The 23,311-nt window shown below is 53.5% G+C and overlaps 2 protein-coding genes across 3 annotated transcripts in view; both read right to left on the bottom strand.

Annotated features, from left to right (window-relative positions):
- REXO1 (RNA exonuclease 1 homolog) overlaps positions 1-10,171 on the bottom strand; it is a 36,327-nt gene extending 26,156 nt beyond the window's left edge. The window contains exon 1 of one of the 2 annotated variants that reach the window (XM_081177619.1): positions 9,902-10,171. In XM_081177619.1, the coding sequence (XP_081033745.1) occupies positions 9,902-10,058 (157 nt within the window). In that variant the 5' untranslated portion in view covers positions 10,059-10,171. Of the gene's footprint in view, positions 1-4,898; positions 5,011-9,901 lie in introns of those variants that run through there. The other variant, XM_081177620.1, reaches the window with a different exon arrangement.
- A 2,612-nt stretch (positions 10,172-12,783) lies between these two features.
- KLF16 (KLF transcription factor 16) lies at positions 12,784-23,004 on the bottom strand. Its single transcript, XM_081178125.1, has 2 exons — positions 22,590-23,004; positions 12,784-17,595 (listed from the first exon to the last, which is right to left on the bottom strand). The coding sequence occupies exons 1-2, from the start codon at positions 22,858-22,860 to the stop codon at positions 17,312-17,314; spliced, it is 555 nt and encodes a 184-aa protein (XP_081034251.1). The 5' UTR covers positions 22,861-23,004; the 3' UTR covers positions 12,784-17,311.
- Positions 23,005-23,311: the final 307 nt, after the last annotated feature.

A 23,311-nucleotide genomic window follows, 5' to 3' on the forward strand; every position in this document is an offset into this window, starting at 1 on the left:
TCCCATCTAATTTTTAAAATGAAACGTGAAATCCACCAGGCCGCATCAGCGATGCATCAACTGTTGGCCCAGCGTTAGAAACTCAGATACAGTGGTACCTCGGGTTAAGAACTTAATTCGTTCCGGAGGTCCGTTCTTAACCTGAAACTGTTCTTAACCTGAGGTACCACTTTAGCTAAAGGGGCCTCCCGCCGCCGCCGTGCGATTTCTGTTCTCATCCTGAAGCAAAGTTCTTAACCCGAGGTACTATTTCTGGGTTAGCGGAGTCTGTAACCTGAAGCGTCTGTAACCCGAGGTACCACTGTATATATCAGCTAGGTGCCAAATGGCTCCTTAAACCAAGGTTACAGTGGCCAAAATGGAATGTCGTTTTGGGGCGAGACGCCTCAAAAGTCGGACAGACTTTGATTGATTTTCATCTGGCTAGTTCAGAGGACAACCCTAAGCTAGTTTAAGAGCTCTGGGAACTTTAAGAAGGAAAGTCCCTTGATCCAGGGGCAGTCCACATCTATATTGGCCTATTCCCGCCTTTTTCTTAATGGTGACATGGACCATTCCTAACGTAGAGATATTCCGCACAACTGTGAGCAGGGAGGAAGCGAAGACAAGCAACAACAATTCACTATGACGCCATTCACTGCTCCTGCTCAGGCTGCCCAGAAAAAGCATTTTGGTTCCTGAGATTCATTCCGATTGTTCAGGTAAAATATAACTGACAGAATTCTACAGGATGGGGCTTTAGTGTGTGAAAACAGTCGAGATCCAATGATCCCCAGGCATCTTCACTTGGTCGCAATTGGCCCATAAAAGGTAAAGGTAAAGGGACCCCTGTCCATTAGGTCCAGTCGTGGCCGACTCTGGGGTTGCGGCGCTCATCTCGCTTTACTGGCCGAGGGAGCCGGCGTCCAGCTTCCGGGTCATGTGGCCAGCAGGACTAAGCCGCTTCTGGCGAACCAGAGCAGTGCATGGAAACGCCGTTTACCTTCCCGCTGGAGCAGTACCTATTTATCTACTTGCACCTTGACGTGCTTTCGAACTGCTAGGTGGGCAGGAGCAGGGACCGAGCAACGGGAGCTCACCCCGTCGTGGGGATTCGAACCGCGACCTTCTGATCAGCAAGTCATAGGCTCTGTGGTTTAACCCATAGTGCCACCCGCGTGGCCAATAGCCAGGTTCAAAATGAGCCTGGGGCCTGGCAAATTTCAAAGACTGCCGGAGAGCGACTGCTGTCAAGCCAGTACAGATGATGTATCTTTTAATTTAAAAAGCAGAGCACGAACACATTTTTTAATTGGTTTTTCAGAGCAATATAGTACAGATGGTATTGGACTAGAGGCAAGAGTTCTGGCACGGTATTACCGATGAGCCCATCACAGCTACTCCCCCCATTTTGTGGGGACCGTTGCTAGCTGGAAATAACCTCCCTGCCTTAGCTAGGCAGACATAATCTCTGAGAAAAAGGGACCAAAAGGAGGGAACTGAAGTACTACCTTGCCTTAACCAAACTGGAAGCGGCGGGGAAAGGCTTTTCAGAACAATTGCCCAATACAAAGACTTCTAGGAAAGGAACTATTGCCCAAGAAGGCTGTTTTTTAATCAGTTTCTTAAGCCGGTCGCCTGAAGAGCAGAGATAAGCCCACTTTCGGTGAAGCTCGCTTACAGAAGCCACCCCAGAAACAAAGAGATATACCGTAAATCTCCCGCCGCCACAAGCCACTCGGGCCAAACTTGCGGAGTCGACCTATTCCTGGAAACGGCTCTTCGTCGAGAACTAACAGAAATGTCAAATGCGTTCGAGGTTTTGAAAAGGAGTGTGTCTTTGCCAGGGTTGTGCCGATGATCTCCCCACGCCGCTGTGCTGCCTTTTAGAGGTGGCCGGACTCGATCCCAAAGCCACAGGTTCCCCATCTCTGATCTCACAGAATTGCAGAGGCGGAAGGGGTCTCCCAGGGGCCATCCAGCCGAACCGTCTGCAACGCCAGGATCACAGCTGAAGCATCCTGTGACGGACAACTTAAAAACCTCCAACTTTCCGAAGCAGCCCGTTCCACTCTTGCCGCCAGAAAGCTCTTCCTAATGTTTCGTCGGAATCTCCTTTCTTGAGCATCAGGAAACAAGCTAAGAAGACGCGAGAATGCCTCTGTTTACAAGAGGTGCTCCTCTCCTGAGATGAGGGACAGGGAAAACTTCTATTTCCCCCCCACAATAATGCTTGGACTCCCAACTCCCACATGGCCAATGGTCAGGAATTGTGGGACTTGCAGTCTAGCAACATTGGGGGGTGGGAGGTGTTGGCGAGTGCTGAATATTGCAAAGTGGGGGGAGACAGGGACCTTCATAAGTTGCAGCAGTTCAGGAAACATTACTGAAAAATGGAACTGAAAGGCTATTTTGACCTCCACCCCACCCCCCTTTACATACAAAACCGAGTTTCACCCCTGTGAAATTTGTCTCGAAAGAAAAGACAGAAATGAGGCAATGAGTTTCTGGACACCTGCAGCTCAAAGCTTAACCCAACTTGTCTTATAATTAGCAGGGAGAGACCATGGATGTTTGAAAATCTGCCAATCCCCCACACAACGCTCCGAGCCATTTCAGCACCCGATTTAAGGGCGATTAAAAGCAAAGCAAAAACGAAGCTCTTCTTTCTAATGAAGGACATGGGAGAACAGCGGCTTCGTCCCAGCGAGACGGTGAAACAGATAACTGCAAAGGCCGTTTGCTAATGACCTCTGCCACCTTTCTTCGTGACCTGGGTAATTCAAGGCTGCCTCTTCAGTGGAAGTTAAACGTGCAACATATACAAAATAAATTTTAAACGCGCCAGGTTCAAACGCTGGGTACTCCAGGGACGGCTGGAGAAAATGACTCCCTGCCTGAAAACCTGGACAGCGGCTGCCAGTCCGTGTAGACAACTCTAAGTAAGGCACCTTCCAATATTCATATTTAAACAAGCCATTTATTTAGGTGAAAGACTGTAGCTCAGTGGGACAGCACGCAGAAGGTTCTGGGTTCAATTCCTGGGAGGGGAAAAAGCTCCCTTGTGTGAGACCGGCAGTATACAAATTTAATATTAATACCCTGGAGGATCTGTCAGTTAGCACAGGCAACGAGAGATGAACGGTCTGACCAGGAAGCTTCCTACATAAGCCTTCGAGGAAACAGCATGATAATACCAACACACACCGTATTTTTTGCTCTATAAGACGCACCAGACCACAAGACGCACCTAGTTTTTGGAGGAGGAAAACAAGAAAAAAAATATATTCTGAATCTCAGAAGCCAGAACAGCAAGAGGGATCGCTGCGCAGCGAAAGCAGCAATCCCTCTTGCTGTTCTGGCTTCTGGGATAGCCGTGCAGCCTGCATTCGCTCCATAAGACGCACACACATTTCCCCTTACTTTTTAGGAGGGGAAAAGTGAGTCTTATAGAGCAAAAAATACGGGTGCTTTGCAAGCAATGCTTTGCACACTAAGTTATCTTCCATATGACTCTAGACCCTGCAAAGACACGGCTCCCGACAGAACGAGCTTCCCTGCTCTGTTATTTTGATCTGGTTTGAGGCAGGTTGTCGTGCTCTTAAAAGCAACCCGTCCAAAACCAAATTGAGGGAGGGAGCCACGGAAGAAGAAACCAATAGTTTTGGGACAATTCCTATGTCTTTCTTTCTCGTTGGTTCACCTTCCAACAAAGGGATAGATTTTTCAATGGTGCTTCGAGCACACACACACACCCAAAAAATTTAATTTCGATGATTACACTATGTAAGGATCAAAGGTCACTTAAGACCCAGGTAAAATGAACTGGAGGGGGGCGAGAATACTCTTTTCCAGGTATCAAGGGTCCAAGTTGACCCCAACGAGAGTGAAAAATTGCACTTCACAATGCAATTGCTACTTAATCCAGCCGTTAAGATTAGGGAACATTAAACACTCAGTACTTTAAATAAAAACACACCTCCAGGAGATTTAAGTCAACACTGGATTAATTATCAAATGAAGCCTACCCCCACCAGTTTAAAACCCTCTCTGTGGGCATGTATTTGACCCAATACTCAATTAGCATCTGTGGTTGTTAATATATATACATATATACATATACATATACATATATATATGCATCTTAAAAAGCAGAGACATCACCTTGCCAACAAAGGTCCGTATAGTTCAAGCTCTGGTTTTCCCAGTAGTGATGTGTGGAAGTGAGAGCTGGACCATCAAGAAGAATGGATGCTTTTGAATTCTGGTGCTGGAGGAGACTCTTGAGAGTCCCATGGACTGCAAGAAGATCCAACCTCTCCATTCTGAAGGAAATCAGCCCTGAGTGCTCACTGGAAGGACAGATCCTGAAGCTGAGGCTCCAAGACTTTGGCTACCTCATGAGAAGAGAAGACTCCCTGGAAAAGACCCTGATGTTGGGAAAGATGGAGGGCACAAGGAGAAGGGGACGACAGAGGACGAGATGGTGGGACAGTGTTCTCGAAGCTACCAGCATGAGTTTGACCAAACTGCGGGAGGCAGTGGAAGACAGGAGGGCCTGGCGTGCTCTGGTCCAGGGGGTCACGAAGAGGCAGACAGGACAAAATGACTAAACAACAACAACAACGAGAGAGAGAGAGAGAGAGAGAGAGAGAGAGAGAGAGAGAGAGCGCACACAGGAAACCTTAGATGAAAACAAAGGATTTCAAGAATGCTTCACAGGTAAGTAGCAGAGAGCGAAGGGTTACACAGCCTACATACAAAATTCACCAGCCGCACTGTAGGCTATTCGCCTGGAAGATAGCGTGCCTCACCTCCAGAGAGCGGCCAATAATAGCAATCTTTTTTTACCTGGCGCCCCAAAGAAAGAACACCAAGGATAGCAGGATACCATCTTTTTAAAAAAATATATATTTTACCTGGGCTCTCGTGCGTTAGCAAGGAACGGAGGTATTTGTTCATGCTTTCAACTCTTATTTCAATGTCTCCTTTGCAGGCGAGAACGTCGGCAGTCATGACTGCCCTAACTCCTGTGGCAGCAGAGATATATCAGAGGGTGGAGGAAACTGGTCACAGGTCCCAGTTTCGCAGACTCGCATGGCTTTTAAAGAAACACTTCCCTCTTTTAGTTTTCAAGGGCGTTAGGTTTTCTGTTGTTTAACTTTCCCAGGAGCCTCCAGAGACCCCACAGTGCAGGTAAAACAGGAATGCCCCCCCCCAGCTTTTTCAGATTGGGAGATTCAATATCTGAAAGCGTTAAGCTTATTCATTTGCCAAGGCCAGGGCTTTTTTTTCTTTAAAAAAAATGTTTAGGGGTACTCGTATTGAAATACCGCCCCTCAATGAGGCCAAACTTAGATTCACAAAATGTTTAGGGGGTATGCGTACCCCTGCATACGCATAGATATACAGTGGTGCCCCACAAGACGAATGCCTCACAAGACGGAAAACTCGCTAGACGAAAGAGTTTTCCGTTTTGGAGGAGCTTCGCAAAACGAATTTCCTATGGGCTTGCTTCGCAAGACGACAATGTCTTGCGAGTTCCTGCTGGTTTTTTTTCCTTTCGCCCCCCTTTTTCTAAGCCGCTAAGCCGCTTATCAGCTGATCTGATCAGCAGATAAGCCGCTAAAAGCCGCTAATAGCGCTAATCCGCTAATCCGTCAATGGGCTTGCTTCGCAAGACGAAAAAAACCGCTAGACGAAGAGAATCGCAGAACGGATTCTTTTCGTCTTGCGAGGCACCACTGTACCTCATTATAGACAGAAGGGAGCGCAAGAGCATACACAGAGCACAATAGACAGATAAAGATGGAAATATTGATTTTTCTAGTTATAGATAAGATAGATACAAAGACAGGAGTGCAAGAGCCCCTGAGCTTACACAGAGCACGATAGATAGATAGGCAGATAGATATAGATAACAATATATAGAAGTATCTAGTTATGCTGTAGATAGATACATACATAGGAGTGCCGGAGGCCCTGAGCATACACAGAGCACAATATACAGATAGATAGAAAGATAATGATGTACAGATATGCCTAGTGATATATAGATAGATAGAAGTACAAGAGTCCCTGAGCATAGGCAGAGTGCCCTGCCTCCTGAGGGCAGGCGGGCATGGCTCCCTCCCCCCTCCCTCTTGACTGGCACCTGAGCATACGCAAAGCACAATAGATAGGAAGAGAATGATACATATATAAATATACCTAGTGATAGATATATGGGAGCGCAGGAGCCCCTGAGAATAGGCAGAGTGCCCTCCCTCCTGAGGGCGGGCGTGGCTCCGTTCCCCCCTCCCTCCCTGCCCCTGAGCATATGCAGAGCGATCTATAGCTATATACCTATAGATATATGGCAGTGCAAGAGCCCCCGAGCGTACACAGAGCACAACAGACAGACAGATAGAAAGATTATGATATATACCTCATTATAGATATATAGACGGGAGCGCAGGAGCCCCTGAGCATAGGCAGAGCGCTCTATATCTACCGTATATACCTATAGATAGACGGGAGCGCAGGAGCCCCTGAGCATACGCAGAGCGCCCTCTCTCCTGCGGGCGGGCGTGGCTCCCTTCCCCCCCCTCAACTGGCTCCTGAGCATACGCAGAGCGCCTTCCCCTCCCTCCTGAGGGCAGGCGTGTCTCCCTCCCTCCCTCCCCCCGGCACCTGAGCATACGCAGAGTGCCTTCCCCTCCCCCCTGAGGGCGGGCGTGGCTCCCTTCCCCCCTCCCCCTCCCCCTCGACTGGCCCCTGAGCATACGCAGAGCGCCTTCCCCTCCCCCCTGAGGGCGGGCGTGTCTCCCTTCCCCCTCCCCCCTCCCTCCCGGCCCCTAAGCATACGCAGAGTGCCTTCCCCTCCCCCCTGAGAGCGGGCGTGGCTCCCTCCCTCCCCCCGGCCCCTGAGCATACGCAGAGCGCCTTCCCCTCCCCCCTGAGGGCGGGCGTGTCTCCCTTCCCCCTCCCCCCTCCCTCCCGGCCCCTAAGCATACGCAGAGTGCCTTCCCCTCCCCCCTGAGAGCGGGCGTGGCTCCCTCCCTCCCCCCGGCCCCTGAGCATACGCAGAGCGCCTTTCCCTCCCCCCTAAGGGCAGGCGTGGCTCCCTCCCTCCCTCCCCCTCGACTGGCTCCTGAGCATACGCAGAGCGCCTTCCCCTCCCCCCTGAGAGCGGGCGTGGCTCCCTTCCCCCCTCTCCCTCCCGCCCCCTGAGCATACGCAGAGCGCCTTCCCCCTGAGGGCGGGCCTGTCTCCCCCTCGACTGGCCCCTGAGCATACGCAGAGCGCCTTCCCCTCCCCCCTGAGGGCGGGCGTGGCTCCCTTTCCCCCTCCCCCCTCCCCCCAAGCCCCTGAGCATACGCAGAGCGCCTTCCCCCTGAGGGCGGGCGTGGCTCCCTTCCCCCTTCCCCCTCGACTGGCTCCTGAGCATACGCAGAGCGCCTTCCCCTCCCCCCTGAGAGCGGGCGTGGCTCCCTTCCCCCCTCCCCCTCCCTCCCGCCCCCTGAGCATACGCAGAGCGCCTTCCCCCTGCGGGCGGGCGTGTCTCCCTTTCCCCCTCCCCCCTCCCCCCAAGCCCCTGAGCATACGCAGAGCGCCTTCCCCCTGAGGGGGGGCGTGGCTCCCTTCCCCCTTCCCCCTCGACTGGCTCCTGAGCATACGCAGAGCGCCTTCCCCCTGAGGGCGGGCCTGTCTCCCTCCCTCCCCCCCTCCCCCCTCCCTCCCGGCCCCTGAGCATACGCAGAGCGCCTTCCCCTCCCTCCTGAGGGCGGGCGTGGCTCCCTCCCTCCCCCTCCCCCCTCCCTCCCGGCCCCTGAGCATACGCAGAGCGCCTTCCCCCTGCGGGCGGGCGTGTCTCCCTTTCCCCCTCCCCCCCCTCCCCCCCAGCCCCTGAGCATACGCAGAGCGCCCTCTCTCCTGCGGGCGGGCGTGGCTCCCTTCCCCCCCCCTCGACTGGCTCCTGAGCATACGCAGAGCGCCTTCCCCTCCCTCCTGAGGGCAGGCGTGTCTCCCTCCCTCCCTCCCCCCGGCCCCTGAGCATACGCAAAGCGCCCTCCCTCCTGAGGGCGGGCGTGGCTCCCTCCCTCCCCCTCCCCCCTCCCTCCCGGCCCCTGAGCATACGCAGAGCGCCTTTCCCTCCCCCCTAAGGGCAGGCGTGGCTCCCTCCCTCCCTCCCCCTCGACTGGCTCCTGAGCATACACAGAGCGCCTTCCCCTCCCCCCTACGAGTGGGCGTGGCTCCCTTCCCCCCTCCCCCTCCCCCTCGACTGGCCTCTGAGCATACGCAGAGCGCCTTCCCCTCCCCCCTGAGGGCGGGCGTGGCTCCCTTCCCCCCTCCCCCCGGCCCCTGAGCATACGCAGAGTGCCTTCCCCTCCCCCCTGAGGGCGGGCGTGGCTCCCTCCCTCCCCCCTCCCTCCCGGCCCCTGAGCATACGCAGAGCGCCTTCCCCTCCCTCCTGAGGGCGGGCGTGGCTCCCTCCCTCCCCCTCCCCCCTCCCTCCCGGCCCCTGAGCATACGCAGAGCGCCTTCCCCTCCCCCCCTACGAGTGGGCGTGGCTCCCTTCCCCCCTCCCCTCCCCCTCCCCCTCGACTGGCTCCTGAGCATACGCAGAGTGCCTTCCCCCTGAGGGCTGGCGTGGCTCCTTCCCCCCCTCCCCCTCGACTGGCCCCTGAGCATACGCAGAGCGCCTTCCCCTCCCCCCTACGAGTGGGCGTGGCTCCCTTCCCCCCTCCCCTCCCCCTCGACTGGCCCCTGAGCATACGCAGAGCGCCTTCCCCTCCCCCCTGAGGGTGGGCGTGGCTCCCTCCCTCCCCCTCCCTCCCGACCCCTGAGCATACTCAGAGCGCCTTCCCCCTGAGGGCAGGCGTGGCTCCCTCCCTCCCTCCCCCTCGACTGGCTCCTGAGCATACGCAGAGTGCCTTCCCCTCCCCCCTAAGGGCAGGCGTGGCTCCCTCCCTCCCCCTTCCCCCTCGACTGGCCCCTGAGCATACGCAGAGTGCCTTCCCCTCCCTCCCTCCCCCTCGACTGGCCCCTGAGCATACGCAGAGTGCCTTCCCCTCCCCCCTGAGGGCGGGCCTGTCTCCCTCCCTCCCTCCCGGCCCCTGAGCATACGCAGAGTGCCTTCCCCTCCCCCCTGAGGGCGGGCGTGGCTCCCTTCCCCCCTCCCCCCTCCCCCCGGCCCCTGAGCATACGCAGAGTGCCTTCCCCTCCCTCCCTCCCTCCCTCCCTCCCCCTCGACTGGCTCCTGAGCATACGCAGAGTGCCTTCCCCTCCCTCCCTCCCTCCCTCCCTCCCCCTCGACTGGCTCCTGAGCATACGCAGAGTGCCTTCCCCTCCCTCCCTCCCTCCCTCCCTCCCCCCCCCTCGACTGGCTCCTGAGCATACGCAGAGTGCCTTCCCCTCCCTCCCTCCCTCCCTCCCTCCCCCTCGACTGGCTCCTGAGCATACGCAGAGTGCCTTCCCCTCCCTCCCTCCCTCCCTCCCTCCCCCTCGACTGGCTCCTGAGCATACGCAGAGTGCCTTCCCCTCCCTCCCTCCCTCCCTCCCTCCCCCTCGACTGGCTCCTGAGCATACGCAGAGTGCCTTCCCCTCCCTCCCTCCCTCCCTCCCCCTCGACTGGCTCCTGAGCATACGCAGAGCGCCTTCCCCTCCCCCCCTCCCTCCCTCCCCCTCGACTGGCTCCTGAGCATACGCAGAGTGCCTTCCCCTCCCTCCCTCCCTCCCCCTCGACTGGCTCCTGAGCATACGCAGAGCGCCTTCCCCTCCCCCCCTCCCCCCCTCCCGGCCCCTGAGCATACGCAGAGCGCCTTCCCCTCCCCCCCTCCCTCCCTCCCCCTCGACTGGCTCCTGAGCATACGCAGAGCGCCTTCCCCTCCCCCCCTCCCCCCCTCCCGGCCCCTGAGCATACGCAGAGCGCCGCCGTCACCTGCTGCCGAGGCGGAGGAGGCGGCCCTCCTGCTGCTGCTGCTCCTGGCCTGGCCCTGCTGGGCGTGCGGCGGGTGCCGGAAGTGGCAGTAGGGCCTGTGGCAGGCGGTGCCGAAGGGGCAGTCGACGCCTCGCAGGAAGCCGCTCGAGCGGAGCATCCCGGCGGGGCATGAGGGGAGACGGGACCAGGCCAACCGCCGGCTCTTTCTTCTTCGCTCAGGCCGCCGCCATCTTGGCTGAGGGCAAGGCCGGGGGCTTCGCCGCGCCGCAACGCGCCTGCGCCGCGCGGGCCGGAAACCACGCCCTCCCCTCGCGGAGCTCGAGAGGGGCGACAACGCGCATGCGCCCCATCTTTGATTGGCGCCGTCTGGTTTCCGGGGACAGGAAGAGGGAGGGCACCCGCTGCGCATGCTCCTTAAACCATAAAGGGTGGAGCTTAGAAAAAGGCGCCATGTTAGCTAAGGGCAAACGGCCGAGAGGATGTAGGGTGGCGCCAAAGCGCATGCGCGTTGCCAGAAGGGTCCTTCAACGCCCACTTTAGTGACATGAGGTGGCTTAGGAGGTGCCTGTTGGAAAGTTGGAATAAGGAAGGGAAACTGGGTAAAATCACGGCCAGAGGGGAATGGGTATGAAAGAGGAAAGGGGGATTTAAAGAAGGAAGTCGGGGAGAAAGGGGAAAAAAGGAACTGAGCAAAAGTCTCTTTGCTGCCAACTTTTTTTCCTGAAAAGGCTCCTCTGCTCTTAAAACTGCATTTTTTTTACTTTTTTATTAATTTTTTTACAAAAGTACGACCTTTCTTGAGTGTCTTTCCTCCTCTCTCACCTCTCAAAAAAAAGATGCACAATAGGGGGACATCTATTGCATTTTTCTCACTGGAACAGTAGGCACAGGAGCCCTGCTGCAGGGAACATGGAGAAGTGTTGGCAGCAAAACTAAAGCAAATACAGTCAAAACTTGGCAGTGTTGGGTTGGAAGTTGGGTATGATCAACGGCGGGGCCTGTTCCCGTGCGCCGAGAGCCTCTGAGCACGTCAAAAGTGGCTCATTATTACAGAGCAAAGTGCTGGTCTCTCCTTCCACGAAGGTTTTATTTATTTACATTTAATTCCACGCTGCATCATTTTTATAATCTCCAACCCTATTCGCAGAAGGTTGTGTTTCTTCCATTATTAAATGAATGCACACATCGGTTAACTGTGATGGTTGCTTGCTGGTCATGTTGTGCGGATGCCTGATGATCATCTTCCAAAGCGACAGTGTGACGCGGCAGCTAAAAAAGCCAATGCAATTCTGGGCTGCATCAATAGGAGTATAGCATCTAGATCAAGGGAAGTAATAGTGCCACTGTATTCTGCTCTGGTCAGACCTCACCTGGAGTACTGTGTCCAGTTCTGGGCACCACAATTCAAGAAGGACACTGACCAACTGGAACGTGTCCAGAGGAGGGCAACCCAAATGGTCAAAGGCCTGGAAACGATGCCTTATGAGGAACGGCTAAGGGAGCTGGGCATGTTTAGCCTGGAGAAGAGGAGGTTAAGGGGTGATATGATAGCCATGTTCAAATATATAAAAGGATGTCACATAGAGGAGGGAGAAAGGTTGTTTTCTGCTGCTCCTGAGAAGCGGACACGGAGCAATGGATCCAAACTACAAGAAAGAAGATTCCACCTAAGCATTAGGAAGAACTTCCTGACAGTAAGAGCTGTTTGACAGTGGAATTTGCTGCCAAGGAGTGTGGTGGAGTCTCCTACTTTGGAGGTCTTTAAGCAGAGGCTTGACAACCAGATGTCAGGAGTGCTCTGATGGTGTTTCCTGCTTGGCAGGGGGTTGGACTCGATGCCCCTTGTGGTCTATTCCAACTCTAGGATTCTATGATTCTATTCTATGACTCCTCTATTCCAAACTTAAAAACAGAGAGCGTAATGTTGGTGGTCAACAAAAGAGGTTTAAAGACTCTCTCAAGGCAAATCTAAAAAATGTAGTATAAACACTGACAACTGGGAAACACTGGCCTGTGAGCGTTCCAGTTGGAGAACAGCCTTGACCAAAGGTGTTGTGGGCTTTGAAGACACTCGAACTCAGGACGCAAGGGAGAAACGTGCTAAGAAGGCACGCTTGGCAAACTCTCACCGGGATCAACTCCCGCCCGGAAACCAATGTCCGCATTGCGGAAGGACGTGGGGATCCAGAATTGGCCTCCACAATCACTTATGGACTCACTTTTGAAAACTGTGTTCATGGAAGTCAATCTTACTCGGCTACGAGGGATCGCCAAAGAAGAAGAAGAGGTCAAATATCAACAAGGCAGAGACATCCTTTGGCATTTTCTACACTTGGGGTGTGTGTGTGTTATGCACAATATGTCTTCTTCAATCCTGTTCCTAAATAACTTGGCAGATAGCTTATAAAAACAGTACAGTGGTACCTCGGGTTACTTACACTTCAGGTTACAGACTCTGCTAACCCGGAAATATTACCTCAGGTTAAAAACTTTGCTTCAGGATGAGAACAGAAATCGTGTGGCGGCAGCAGGAGGCCCCATTAGCGAACGTGGTGCTTCAGGTTAAGAACAGACCTCCGGAATGAATTAAGTACTTAACCCGAGGTACCACTGCAATACATAATGAAAAGAGTCCCCTTTCCCACCCCAGATCAGTCTCACGGTGAACTGCTGCAATTCCCACACCAAAGGGGGTTGGTTTGGATGTCCATTGGGGAACCCTCCAACTCTCCCCATTCTCCGAGAAAATTCTGATGTTCTTAAAAACAAAGCTGCCGTCCCAAACACACGGACTAGGGAGAAAGCCCTTCTTGAGACATGGCAAGGCATTTAAGGGAACGTGGAGGAAATCAATTTCACAAACAGCACACAAGACACATGAGTAAAGCAGTTTGTCGTTTTTATTTTTCAAGCGGCACACCCAAAACACACACGCACACATACGAGCTTCAGTGCTTCTTAAAAAACAACAGGGGGGAAGGGTGCGTGGGATATTGACAATATCTCAAATCGTTCACCCCCATCCCCACCACGATGCGCGGGTTTTTCAGACCAGGAGAAGGGAACACATTGTCAAATAAATACATTGCGTAATCCACCATTTGCACAAGTCCTACAGCAGGGTTTGCCAGCTGTTTTGGCAAATTTTCGGCTGCTGAGCGGCTGGCCATGCCTCTCCCCTGCCTGCCAAGACAGAAATTAAAAGTGCATGCACACCCAACTCTTCCGTTTCCAACGGATCTTGAGAAAAGACCCAGTCGGATTAGTCCCGAGCCTTGAGAAAGCCCCACAGAGACGAGAAAGGAACTTTGAAAGATTGGCACTCTCCCCAAATTCCACCTTCGGCACCCTGCGCTTTTCAAGGGAGAAAAACGACAGCCATGGGGCTTTGTGTGGGTCTCAGAGGGGGAAGATATCTCAAGATTTAGGGCAGTCGAAGAACTCCCCAAGTTTTCTCAGAAGCAGCCGGGGGTCACATAACCCTACTTTTGAAAACACCGGCCAGTTCAATGTTACGAGTACAAACATAGCCACAGCTACGCAGGGGGAGAAATCCTATGTCATTCAGTGGGGTTTGCTCCCGGGTAATAAGAGGCTTTAAGGAATGCAACCTCAGGTTTTGGGGTTGTTGCTTTTGTGTTTGTCTTATAATAAACTAAAAAGTTTTAATTAAATAGTTTTAGCTTTCACCGGCTCCTGTTTTCCGAGCCGACGGAACTGTCCGCAAAACTCTTTTCAGATCTGCAGGGTTGACCGACAAGAACGCAAAGAAGATCCTTCGAAAGAAAATGCGATGAAGGCATTTGTGTTCGCTGTTTCTCATAATAAACATACCGCATATGTTGCTCTACAAGACTCACTTTTTCCCTCCTAAAAAGTAAGGGGAAATGTGTGTGTCTTATGGAGCGAATGCAGGCTGCGCAGCTATCCCAGAAGCCAGAACAGCAAGAGGGATTGCTGCTTTCGCTGCGCAGCGATCCCTCTCGCTGTTCTGGCTTCTGAGATTCAGAATATTTTTTTTCTTGTTTTCCTCCTCCAAAAACTAGGTGCGTCTCGTGGTCTGGTGCGTCTTATAGAGTGAAAAATACGGTAGATGGATAGATGAGGACTTTGGACGCAGTTAGCCTCCTGTCGGCTCGTGGAAATCGCGAGGTGGGTGCAGATTTCTCGGCCGTACAGGAAAAAATACGTCGCGCCTCCGACCAAAACCAACATTTCCCCCCCTTAAAACCTGCGCTGCAATTCTAATCCGCATTGCAAACAGACCAAACAAACCCCAAACACTCAACCGACGCGCAGCTTCCCGTTAATTCGCACGCTATTCTTTTTAACCAAAAATAAATAAATCTACTTGCTTCTGTTTAAAAAATATCTCTTGCTCAATTGCAAAGGGAGGAGGGAAGGGAGATCATAAATATATAATTTCCCCAGGTAACAGGAATTTGGGGGGGGGGGCACGGGAATTACAGTTCCCTTATTAGTCCCTGAGAACTCAGGAAATTTTAAGATTGGGGTCAGGAGGAAGATTATCCCAGGCAAAACTTCCAGCTGTTGGATCAGCTGGTATGCTTCCCAAAATGCCTTGCGCATCCCAGCCTGCAGATATGGGCATCTTCCGGTCTTGAGTTCGAATCCAGGGCCTCATGGAGGCCGGGCAGTGTATCCCAGAAGGGCGTGAAGCATTGAGGTTTATCTAGCTTGGGGGCGAGGAACCTTTGGCGCGCCAGGTGTTGCCGAACTACAACTCCCATCAGCCTCTGCTGCCAGGGATGATGGGAACTGTAGTTCCGCAGTATTTTCCGGGCTCAAAGGCTCCGTGAGCTTGGCCTATCTTTATGGGGCACGGATTCCGCCTGGGGTTTTGCACAAAGCCCGGATTGCGCTTGGGGTTTTGCACAAAGCCGTCGCCCCACCGACTTTTCTCCGCAAAGTGCAAGCGCACGTCCCTTCTCCGGTTTCCCAAAGGACCCTGGACGGAAGTCCGGATCCGACGGGGTGTAAACGGGAGCATCGAAAAGCAAGAGGAAGCGGGAAAAGCGGCTGCTCGCCCTGACTCGTTCCTCCGACTCTACGGCGTTTTCTGATGAAGGGAGCAAGGCCACTTTGCAAGAAAGGCGGGCAGCAATGCCGCGCAGGCATCAACATCCGGCCAGCACCAACCCGTAGACCGAGCAATCACAGATATGGCTATTGCCAGCTTGGCAAATTAAAAAAACAAAAAAAACCCCACCCTCCTGCGCCGAGGGGGTACCTGCACCCTGCAAGCAAGCCTCACAAATGCATTTAACCAAGGAAGAAGGAAGAGGTGCCTTCAGGGCCCCGATCCGGCCCTCCGGAAGCACCAAGGCACCGAAACTCACGTTAAAAACACGCACATATATCTATTTCTCTTTATCCACACCCTGAAATACAGCTCTGCTGGGGAGGAAGGGGTGGGGGAAGTGCTTTGAAACGTGCCCAACACCCCTTGCAAAAACTCGCCCAGGCTCCGGTGGTGGTGGTATTTTTTTTGGACTACAAAACCCATCATCCCTGACGCCTGGTCCTAACCAAGCATGATGGGAGTTGTAGTCAAAAAAAAAAAGCCAGGGACCCAAATCCTGGGCGACACAGACTCCTGCTTCTTGCCAGCTCCGCGGTCTACCTAGCTCAGTGCTGCCCACTGAGCGGCGCCGCTTCCCCGGAAACCGAAGCGAGTTCCTAGTCCTCATGATTGTGGGCAAAGCGATTCCCAGCTCAGCTGTGGCTCGGCTGTAAGGCAGGCTTGCAAAGGGAGGAGGAGGAGGATAAAATCCTTAAGCCTTCTTCCCATCCCCTCCCAGATCAACATCTCCCCCCCCCGACCGATGCAGATTCTACATTTAAAAATAAAATAAATTACACTGTTTTTATACATATAGATATAAAAATAACAAGAACAGCCACACCCATAAAAACAGGTCCTCCATTTTCTATGTACAGATATTAAAACTTGGACCCGGTTCAGAGGGGTTATTTACAAATTTTAGGGATAGGTTACCCACCAGCGATGCTCAGCGAAGTCCCAGGGAATAGGATGGACAGGTATGCAAATCAAACAGGCCTCTGATGCAGACAGTGAGGAGAGGAGTTTCCCAAACTGGGGTCTTTCGGATGCTACTGGACTCCAACGGTCATGACCTCCGCCCATTGGGCGTGCTGACCGCTGGTGTCCAGCACGGGAAGGATACAGGCTTCCCCATCCCTCTTCTAAGAGGTGTTCCTCAACTCTCAGGAAGGGAGCGCCTTTTCCAAACAGAGACATTCGTCTCCCCATCACCCCTAACCACTAGTCCTGCTGGCCTCCGGGTGGGCTGGTGGGAGCTGTGAGCCGAACCCCACCTGATTTTTGGAGAAGGTGAGCAGGTTTCGGCTGGCGAATGAGCTAAGGACGGAGCAATCGCTCCTCTGTGCAGCACACACAAACGTACCGTATTTTTTGCTCTGTAAGACTCACTTTTCCCCTCCTAAAAAGTAAGGGGAAATGTGTCTTATGGAGCGAATGCAGGCTGCGCAGCTATCCCAGAAGCCAGAACAGCAAGAGGGATTGCTGCTTTCACTGCACAGAGATCCCTCTTGATGTTCTGGCTTCTGGGATTCAGAATATATTTTTTCTTGTTTTCCTCCTCCAAAAACTAGGTGCGTCTTGTGGTCTGGTGCGTCTTATAGAGCGAAAAAATACGGTGTTTGTTTTCCCTTTTAAGGCTGGGTTCCGATTAATTGCGGGCATCCGTGACAGCAAGGAATAGATTATTTAGGGGGGAATATACCCCTGGTGACCAGGTTCCGGGAACAAATGACGCCGGATCAGCTCAGATTATACCGTACCCTGTTTATGAACCTATCGGAGTCATCTGTTCACCGCAATCGTTCCCCCCCCCAGCCAGAGACAGTCTACCTTTGGTTACCAGATCCGGGTGATGTGCAATTGTGGACATCTCTGTCCCATTGTACCATATAAATGAGCTTCCTAGAACCATCTATCTGGCCAAAGAAAGGTTTGGCGGGTTCTAGACTACGTTCCCCCCATTTCCTGAGTATTGGGGAGCCGGGGAAGGGGTCCGAGAATCCAGACTTTTCCGGAAAGTGATAGGGAACGGCAGGGTGGGCTATTTGAGACACCCAACCAAGAAAGTCCCTTTGCGTTGGGAAACCGAGGCAAAGGGGCTGCGAGGGGACCCTAGACGCCGGCAGAAACCTCGGAAGACGAGGGGCAGGGGAAGGTGGAAAGTTGCAATCAAATGGACTGAAGCAAGTCGCCCGGAACGGTTCCTCCGACCCTCGCTCCCTGGAGGCGCCAAGATGGGAACCGGGAACAAGCCCCCTTCGCCCAGCAGAGGGTCCCTGGCGGGCTGGGGCCAGCAAAGCATCGTGGGTAGCAGCGGGGCCATTTCAGGGGGCGGGGCTGTCACGGGCGGGACTCCCGGCCAGGCTGCTTGCGGCAGAGTCACTGGGAGAGGCGCTGTGGCACTCGGGTCTGCGGACCATGTCCGGGCGGAAAGCCGGGTGGCGCCGGGCGTGCTTGGTCAAGTGGTCGCTGCGCATGAAGCGCTTCTCGCAGAGCGGGCAGGCGAAGCGCTTCTCGCCGGTGTGGGTGCGCAGGTGGCGGGCCAGCTCGTCGGAACGGGCGAATCGCTTCTGGCAGGAGGGCCAACTGCAAGGGAACGGGCGCTCGCCTGCAAAGCAGAGAGGAAAGCAAAGCGTGAGTCGTGTTGTCGTTCGCGGTGGGAACGTTAAGCTGAAGTCAGGGTGGATACAATTAATTTCTTATTTATTTATTTAAAACTTTTATTGATAAATGAAAGACTTGCAAACACGAACCAGAACATCAAACAAACTCATTCTAAATAGATACATACACCTCATACGTACATAGATACATACACCTTGCCAACAAAGGTCCGTACAGTGGTACCTCTGGTTACGTACTTAATTCGTTCTTAACCTGAAACTGTTCTTAACCTGAAGCACCACTTTAGCTAATGGGGCTTCCCACTGCTGCCGCGGCGCCGGAGCACGATTTCTGTTCTCATCCTGAAGCAAAGTTCTTAACCCAAGGTACTATTTCTGGGGTAGCGGAGTCTGTAACCTGAAGTGTATGTAATCTGAGGTACCACTGTATAGTAAAAGCTCTGGTTTCCCCAGTAGTGATGTACGGAAGTGAGAGCTGGACCATCAAGAAGGCTGATCGCCAAAGAATGGATGCTTTTGAATTCTGGTGCTGGAGGAGACTCTTGAGAGTCCCATGGGCTGCAAGAAGATCACACCTCTCCATTCTGAAGGAAATCAGCCCTGAGTGCTCACTGGAAGGACAGATCCTGAAGCTGAGGCTCCAAGACTTTGGCCACCTCATGAGAAGAGAAGACTCCCTGCAAAAGACCCTGATGTTGGGAAAGATGGAGGGCGCAAGGAGAAGGGGACGACGGAGGACGAGATGGTGGGACAGTGTTCTCGAAGCTACAAGCATGAGTTTGACCAAACTGCGGGAGGCAGTGGAAGACAGGAGGGCCTGGCGTGCTCTGGTCCAGGGGGTCACGAAGAGGCGGACACGACTAAACAACAACATCATACACCTCTCAACTTAAGATTACAAAAAAGAAAAAGAAAACAAACATACAAACTAAACATATCAGACATAAATTTTGACTCTTGGAGGATGGATGGCAGCTAACAGACTGAGGTTGAATCCTGACAAGACAGAAGGACTGTTTTGGGGGGACAGGAGGGTGTGGGGGACTCCCTGGTCCTGAATGGGGTCACTGTGCCCCTGAAGGAATAGGTGTGCAGCCTGGGGGTCATTTTGGACTCACAGCTGTCCATGGAGGCACAGGTCAGTTCTGTCTCCAAGGCAGCTCCATCTGGGATGCAGGATGAGACCCTCCGTGCCCGCAGACTGTCTGGCCAGAGTGGTGCATGCTCTGGTTATCTCCCGCTTGGACTACTGCAATGCACTCTCCGTGGGGCTGCCTTTGAAGGTGATCTGGAAAATGCAATTAATCCAGAATGCGGCAGCCAGACTGGTGACTGGGAGTGGAGACCACATAACACTGGTGCTGAAAGACCTACACTGGCTCCCAGTACATTTCCGAACACAATTCAAAAGTGTTGGGGCTGACCTTTCAAGCCCTAAACGGCCTGGGCCCAGTAGATTTCCAGAACGGATTAAGTTTGGCGCTTTTGTTTTTGCTCTTTATTTTGCGTTTTTGAGGCCTTTTCGGTTAATTTGCTTTCGTGACTGTGTGGAACCCAGTTCAGCTACTGATGGACTGATCGTGTGGCTGAGGAAATGGATAAAATCCAAACAATGACCATCATCAGTGCAGGTAAGGGGAAAAAATCCATTTCAATTTTTATCATCTACAATACTGTCTGATTTATTTTATAGTACGGTACATTGATTACTGCTTTCATTTTATGGATCAACGGTCTCGTTAGGTAGTAAAATTTGTGTCCAATTGCTGTTTTAGGGGTTGTTTTCAAAAGTCTGGAACGGATCAATCCGTTTTGAATTCCTTTCTGTGGGGGAGCGTGCCTTGGTTTTGGAACGCTTTGGTTTTGGAACGGATTAAGTTTGAGAACCAAGGCACCACTGTAAACCGGTCCTTATTAGGGACTAGAACCTTGACTTAGGTTAACTGGGCCATGCTGTGCCAAAGGAGCGTGCCGCAGCAGATGTCTTTGCAACCTAGCTCATGCCCATGAGAGTTCACTGCCCTTAATCTCCTCGTGGGAGGAAAACTAAGCCAGGAAAGCAGATGTCAGGATTGCACAAGCAAAGTCTGCATACCGTGGGGTTTTGTTTTTTCCCCTCTCTCTCTCCTTTTTGAGCGTCTGTTTACCCAGATGCAGCCCTGACGCTTCGACGCTTTGTTTTTCTCGACAAAGCTGGTGTGTGCCTTTGCAAGATGGGGACTTAAAAACACACTGTGAAACCACCGCTAACAGCTCTCCATCGAAGGAACTATCTGTTCCAAGCTCGTTAAGAGCTCTCTCTCTCTGCGTATATGTGCCAAGAATTGGATTATTTTTGTATGCCACAACCGCTGATCGTATTTTGTTAGCTAAAAAGTGGAAAACCCAAGAATTACCAACAATAGAAGAATGGCAGGTGAAGATGATGGATTTTTCGGAGCTAGCCGACCTAACCGGAAGAGTCCGCGACCAGAAGGAGGAGGAGTATCAGGAAGAATGGAATAAATTTAATGACTATTTAGTTAAATTTGTTAAGTTAAACTAACTGAAAACAGCTTGCAGATACTTAATGGGCTTAGGGTTTTATTTATGTTAAGTGATGAATTAATATGCTTAATTATATAAGGTGAAGATATAAGAATGTTAATGTTTAAGTTAAATTTCATAAAAACTGGGATTTGGAAAACCGTTAAAAGGCTATGCAGTGAAATTCAACCAAGGGGGTGCGAGGAAGTCACTTAACAATGTTAATACGTGTAATTTTTAATAAGGCTATGGTTTATGTTTGTTTGTCTTATGTGTTTGTTTGTTTGTAATGTTGTGAAAACCAATATAAAAAATTTGAAAAAGAAGAAAAAAAGTCTCTGTGAAGCTTGCGGTTTATTTATTTATTTATTTATTTATTCCGGGTTTCGGTTGGCGTTTTAATGCGTTGTAAACCGCTTTGATATTTGTTCTTTGTTAATATAGAAATTAGAACAGTTATAGAAATGAATAGCGATGATTATAGTAATAAGTCACGCGGCCAAAACAAAGGCGCTGACATTCTGTTGTGGTGACAGTAACCTTAGTTTAAGATTCCATTTGGCGATTAGCTACTATACAGTGGTACCTCGGGTTACATGCGCTTCAGGTTACAGACGCTTCAGGTTACAGACTCCACTAACCCAGAAATAGTGCTTCATGGTTAAGAACTTTGCTTCAGGATGAGAACAGAAATTGCACAGCAGCAGCAGGAGGCCCCATTAGCTAAAGTGGTGCTTCAGGTTAAGAACAGTTTCAGGTTCAGAACGGACCTCCGGAACGAATTAAGTACTTAACCCGAGGTACCACTGTATCTGAGTTTTTTAACTCAGCACATTGCTGGCATGGTGCAAATGTCTACAATCCAAACCAGGGAAGCCACATACTTTTCCAGCAGCGAACAGTTCCTCCCCTTTTAATACAAAATCGGAATTGGACACTGTGCCATTTTCCCTCTCGCTCGTCTGCAAATTCCTGTAAAAGGCCAGGTTTTCGGTTGGTAACCGGTCTCTCCAGGGCTGGCAAAAGCGATCTTTGCCCGCTTTGTGCCCATCCCACTTCGCCACAACCTTCCCACCCACTCTCTTAAGGTGTTTACTTTCTGATGGTGTTTTTTTTGGTGGGGGGGGTTGTAAATGGTTGTGTTTGCCCAGCAGGTCTGGGTGGAGAGCTAAGAAACCAAGCCACAGCCAAACCCCTCCCCAAATTGAAATTTCCACACAGCAGGTCCCTCCCACCCGCCCCCCCTCCCAAATCAGGCCACCGGAGGCCGGCCCCACCCGCTGCCCCACATGGCAAGACATTTGCCAAACAAGAAGTGGGCGAGATTGGAAGCCGGGGAAAAGATTTCCATAAGGTTTTCCTTCAAATTAGGGAGCAGGGACATGGGCGTAGCCAGGATTTTTGCTAGGGCGAGACAGGCTTTTGGTGGGGTGGGTGGAAGAGGGGGAAGCAAAACCTCAGATTTGTATTGATTAGCAGTGGCATAGCGTGGGGGGTGCAGGGGGGGCCGGCCGCACCGGGCGCAACATCTGGGGGTTAGGGTTAGGGGGCGCAAATCCACGGGTTTGGGGGCGCAAATCCACGGGTTAGGGGGCGCAAATTACTTGCCTTGCCCCGGGTGCTGACAACCCACGCTACCCCACTGTTGATTAGCCCCCCCACCCCACCCATTTACGCCCCTAGGCAGGGACGTAAAGCAGAACCCGGCGCCTCCTCCCGTCTTTGGCAAGCGAAAGCCCTACCGGATCAGTCAAACAAACAAACACGCTTGTTTGTTTGTTCTCCGGCGGCCGAGGTAGACTGCGCCTGGCCCTGGAGGCTCGACCGAACCTGGGATGTTGGTCCTCAAGGGACATATCGATAGGATACGAGACAGATATAAAGCCAAGACGCCCACGCTGGAGAGTCTCTCCACATCCCACCCCCTGCGCTCTCCGGGCGCGCTTTCGCAGCACGTGGGGACGGGATCGCTCAGCCCACGCGCGCGGGGGGGCGTGGGGGGGGGAGGAAGGCGGCGGGGGCGCGCCCGGGCGACACCGCGTAAGGGCGGGCGAGAGAAACCGGCGCAGAGGTCTCTATCGCGACGTGGGTGGGCTGCGTAATCGCCCGAGCCCAAATCCAGGAAATGCGTGCGCCGACGCCGCCCAGAGCGAGCGAGCGAGGCGCGGTCTCCCCACGTGGGTGGAGGCCACGGGGGTGGGGCGGGGGAGGGAAAGCGAGGCGGGAACCGGCCGGAGGGGAGGGGGGCCTGGGGGGTGGGTTCCGGGGGTGCCACCTGGAACGAAATATCGGGGCCCCCAGTAAACCCGCACAATCCATCACATGGCGAGCGGTTGAATGCCTATCCACTTTTGGGGATATGTTATGGAAGGGGGGGGAAGGCTCCCTGGGGTGTAAGATGGAGTGGGGGGAGAGAGAGACTGTCCCCGGGCTGGGGGCGGGCGGCCCTTACCCGTGTGCGTCCGGAGATGCGCCTTCAGATGGGAAGATTTGCCGTAGATTTTTGCGCAGCCCTGGAACGGGCATCGGTGCCTCTTGGCCGCGCCGGAGAGGTTGCCTGCGCCGTCGGGGGTTCCTCCCAGGGCTTCCCCCGCCGCCTCCGGCGGGGCCGCGACGATGGGGCGCGCCCCGCGCTCCTCCTTGGCTCCGGCGGCCGGGTGTAGCAGGGCTCCGGTGGAGATGGAAACGAGGCACTCGGCGGCCAGGTAATCCAAGCCCGACATGATGGCACCGCCTTCCTCGCTCCCCCAAAAAAGCCGTCCAGGCGGCTCCTCGCCTCCTCCTCGGATGGACAGGCTGCGCGCCCCCGCCGCCGCTCCGCCTCGCCCCTGGCGCAACGTGGAGAGACGGCAGGAGGGGAGGGACGCCGGCGACCGTCCCCGCCCAGGCTGGGCGGCGCGCGCGCTCGTGCACGCGCCAGGGGCGAGGGCAATTGAGGCTGCGGCGGTTTGACCCTCCTACCCTGCCAGTCTCCACCCCTGGGTGCCGTCGGAGGGAGGAGCGCGCAGAGGGTGGAGCGCGAAGAAAGCAGGCTGGGACGCGATGCCGGCGCGTCTCTCTCGGCGCAGGCTGGGGCGCAAGCCCGCGGACTGCGGCTGGGGAGTTTCTCGCGAGTTTGCCCCCGTAGGAGTTTCCTCACCTCCCCCCCAAGCGATCTCCCCCCAAAAGCTCAGC

This window comes from Podarcis bocagei, assembly GCF_964188305.1.
Source record: "Podarcis bocagei genome assembly, chromosome: 18".
Lineage (NCBI taxonomy): Eukaryota > Metazoa > Chordata > Lepidosauria > Squamata > Lacertidae > Podarcis > Podarcis bocagei.

Coding starts and splice junctions, on each gene's coding strand:
- KLF16 (XM_081178125.1), bottom strand. CDS start 22,860: ATGTCGGGCTTGGATTACCTGGCCGCCGAGTGCCTCGTTTCCATCTCC. Junction 17,596..22,589: donor GCATCTCCGGACGCACACGG/GTAAGGGCCGCC, acceptor TCTGCTTTGCAG/GCGAGCGCCCGTTCCCTTGC.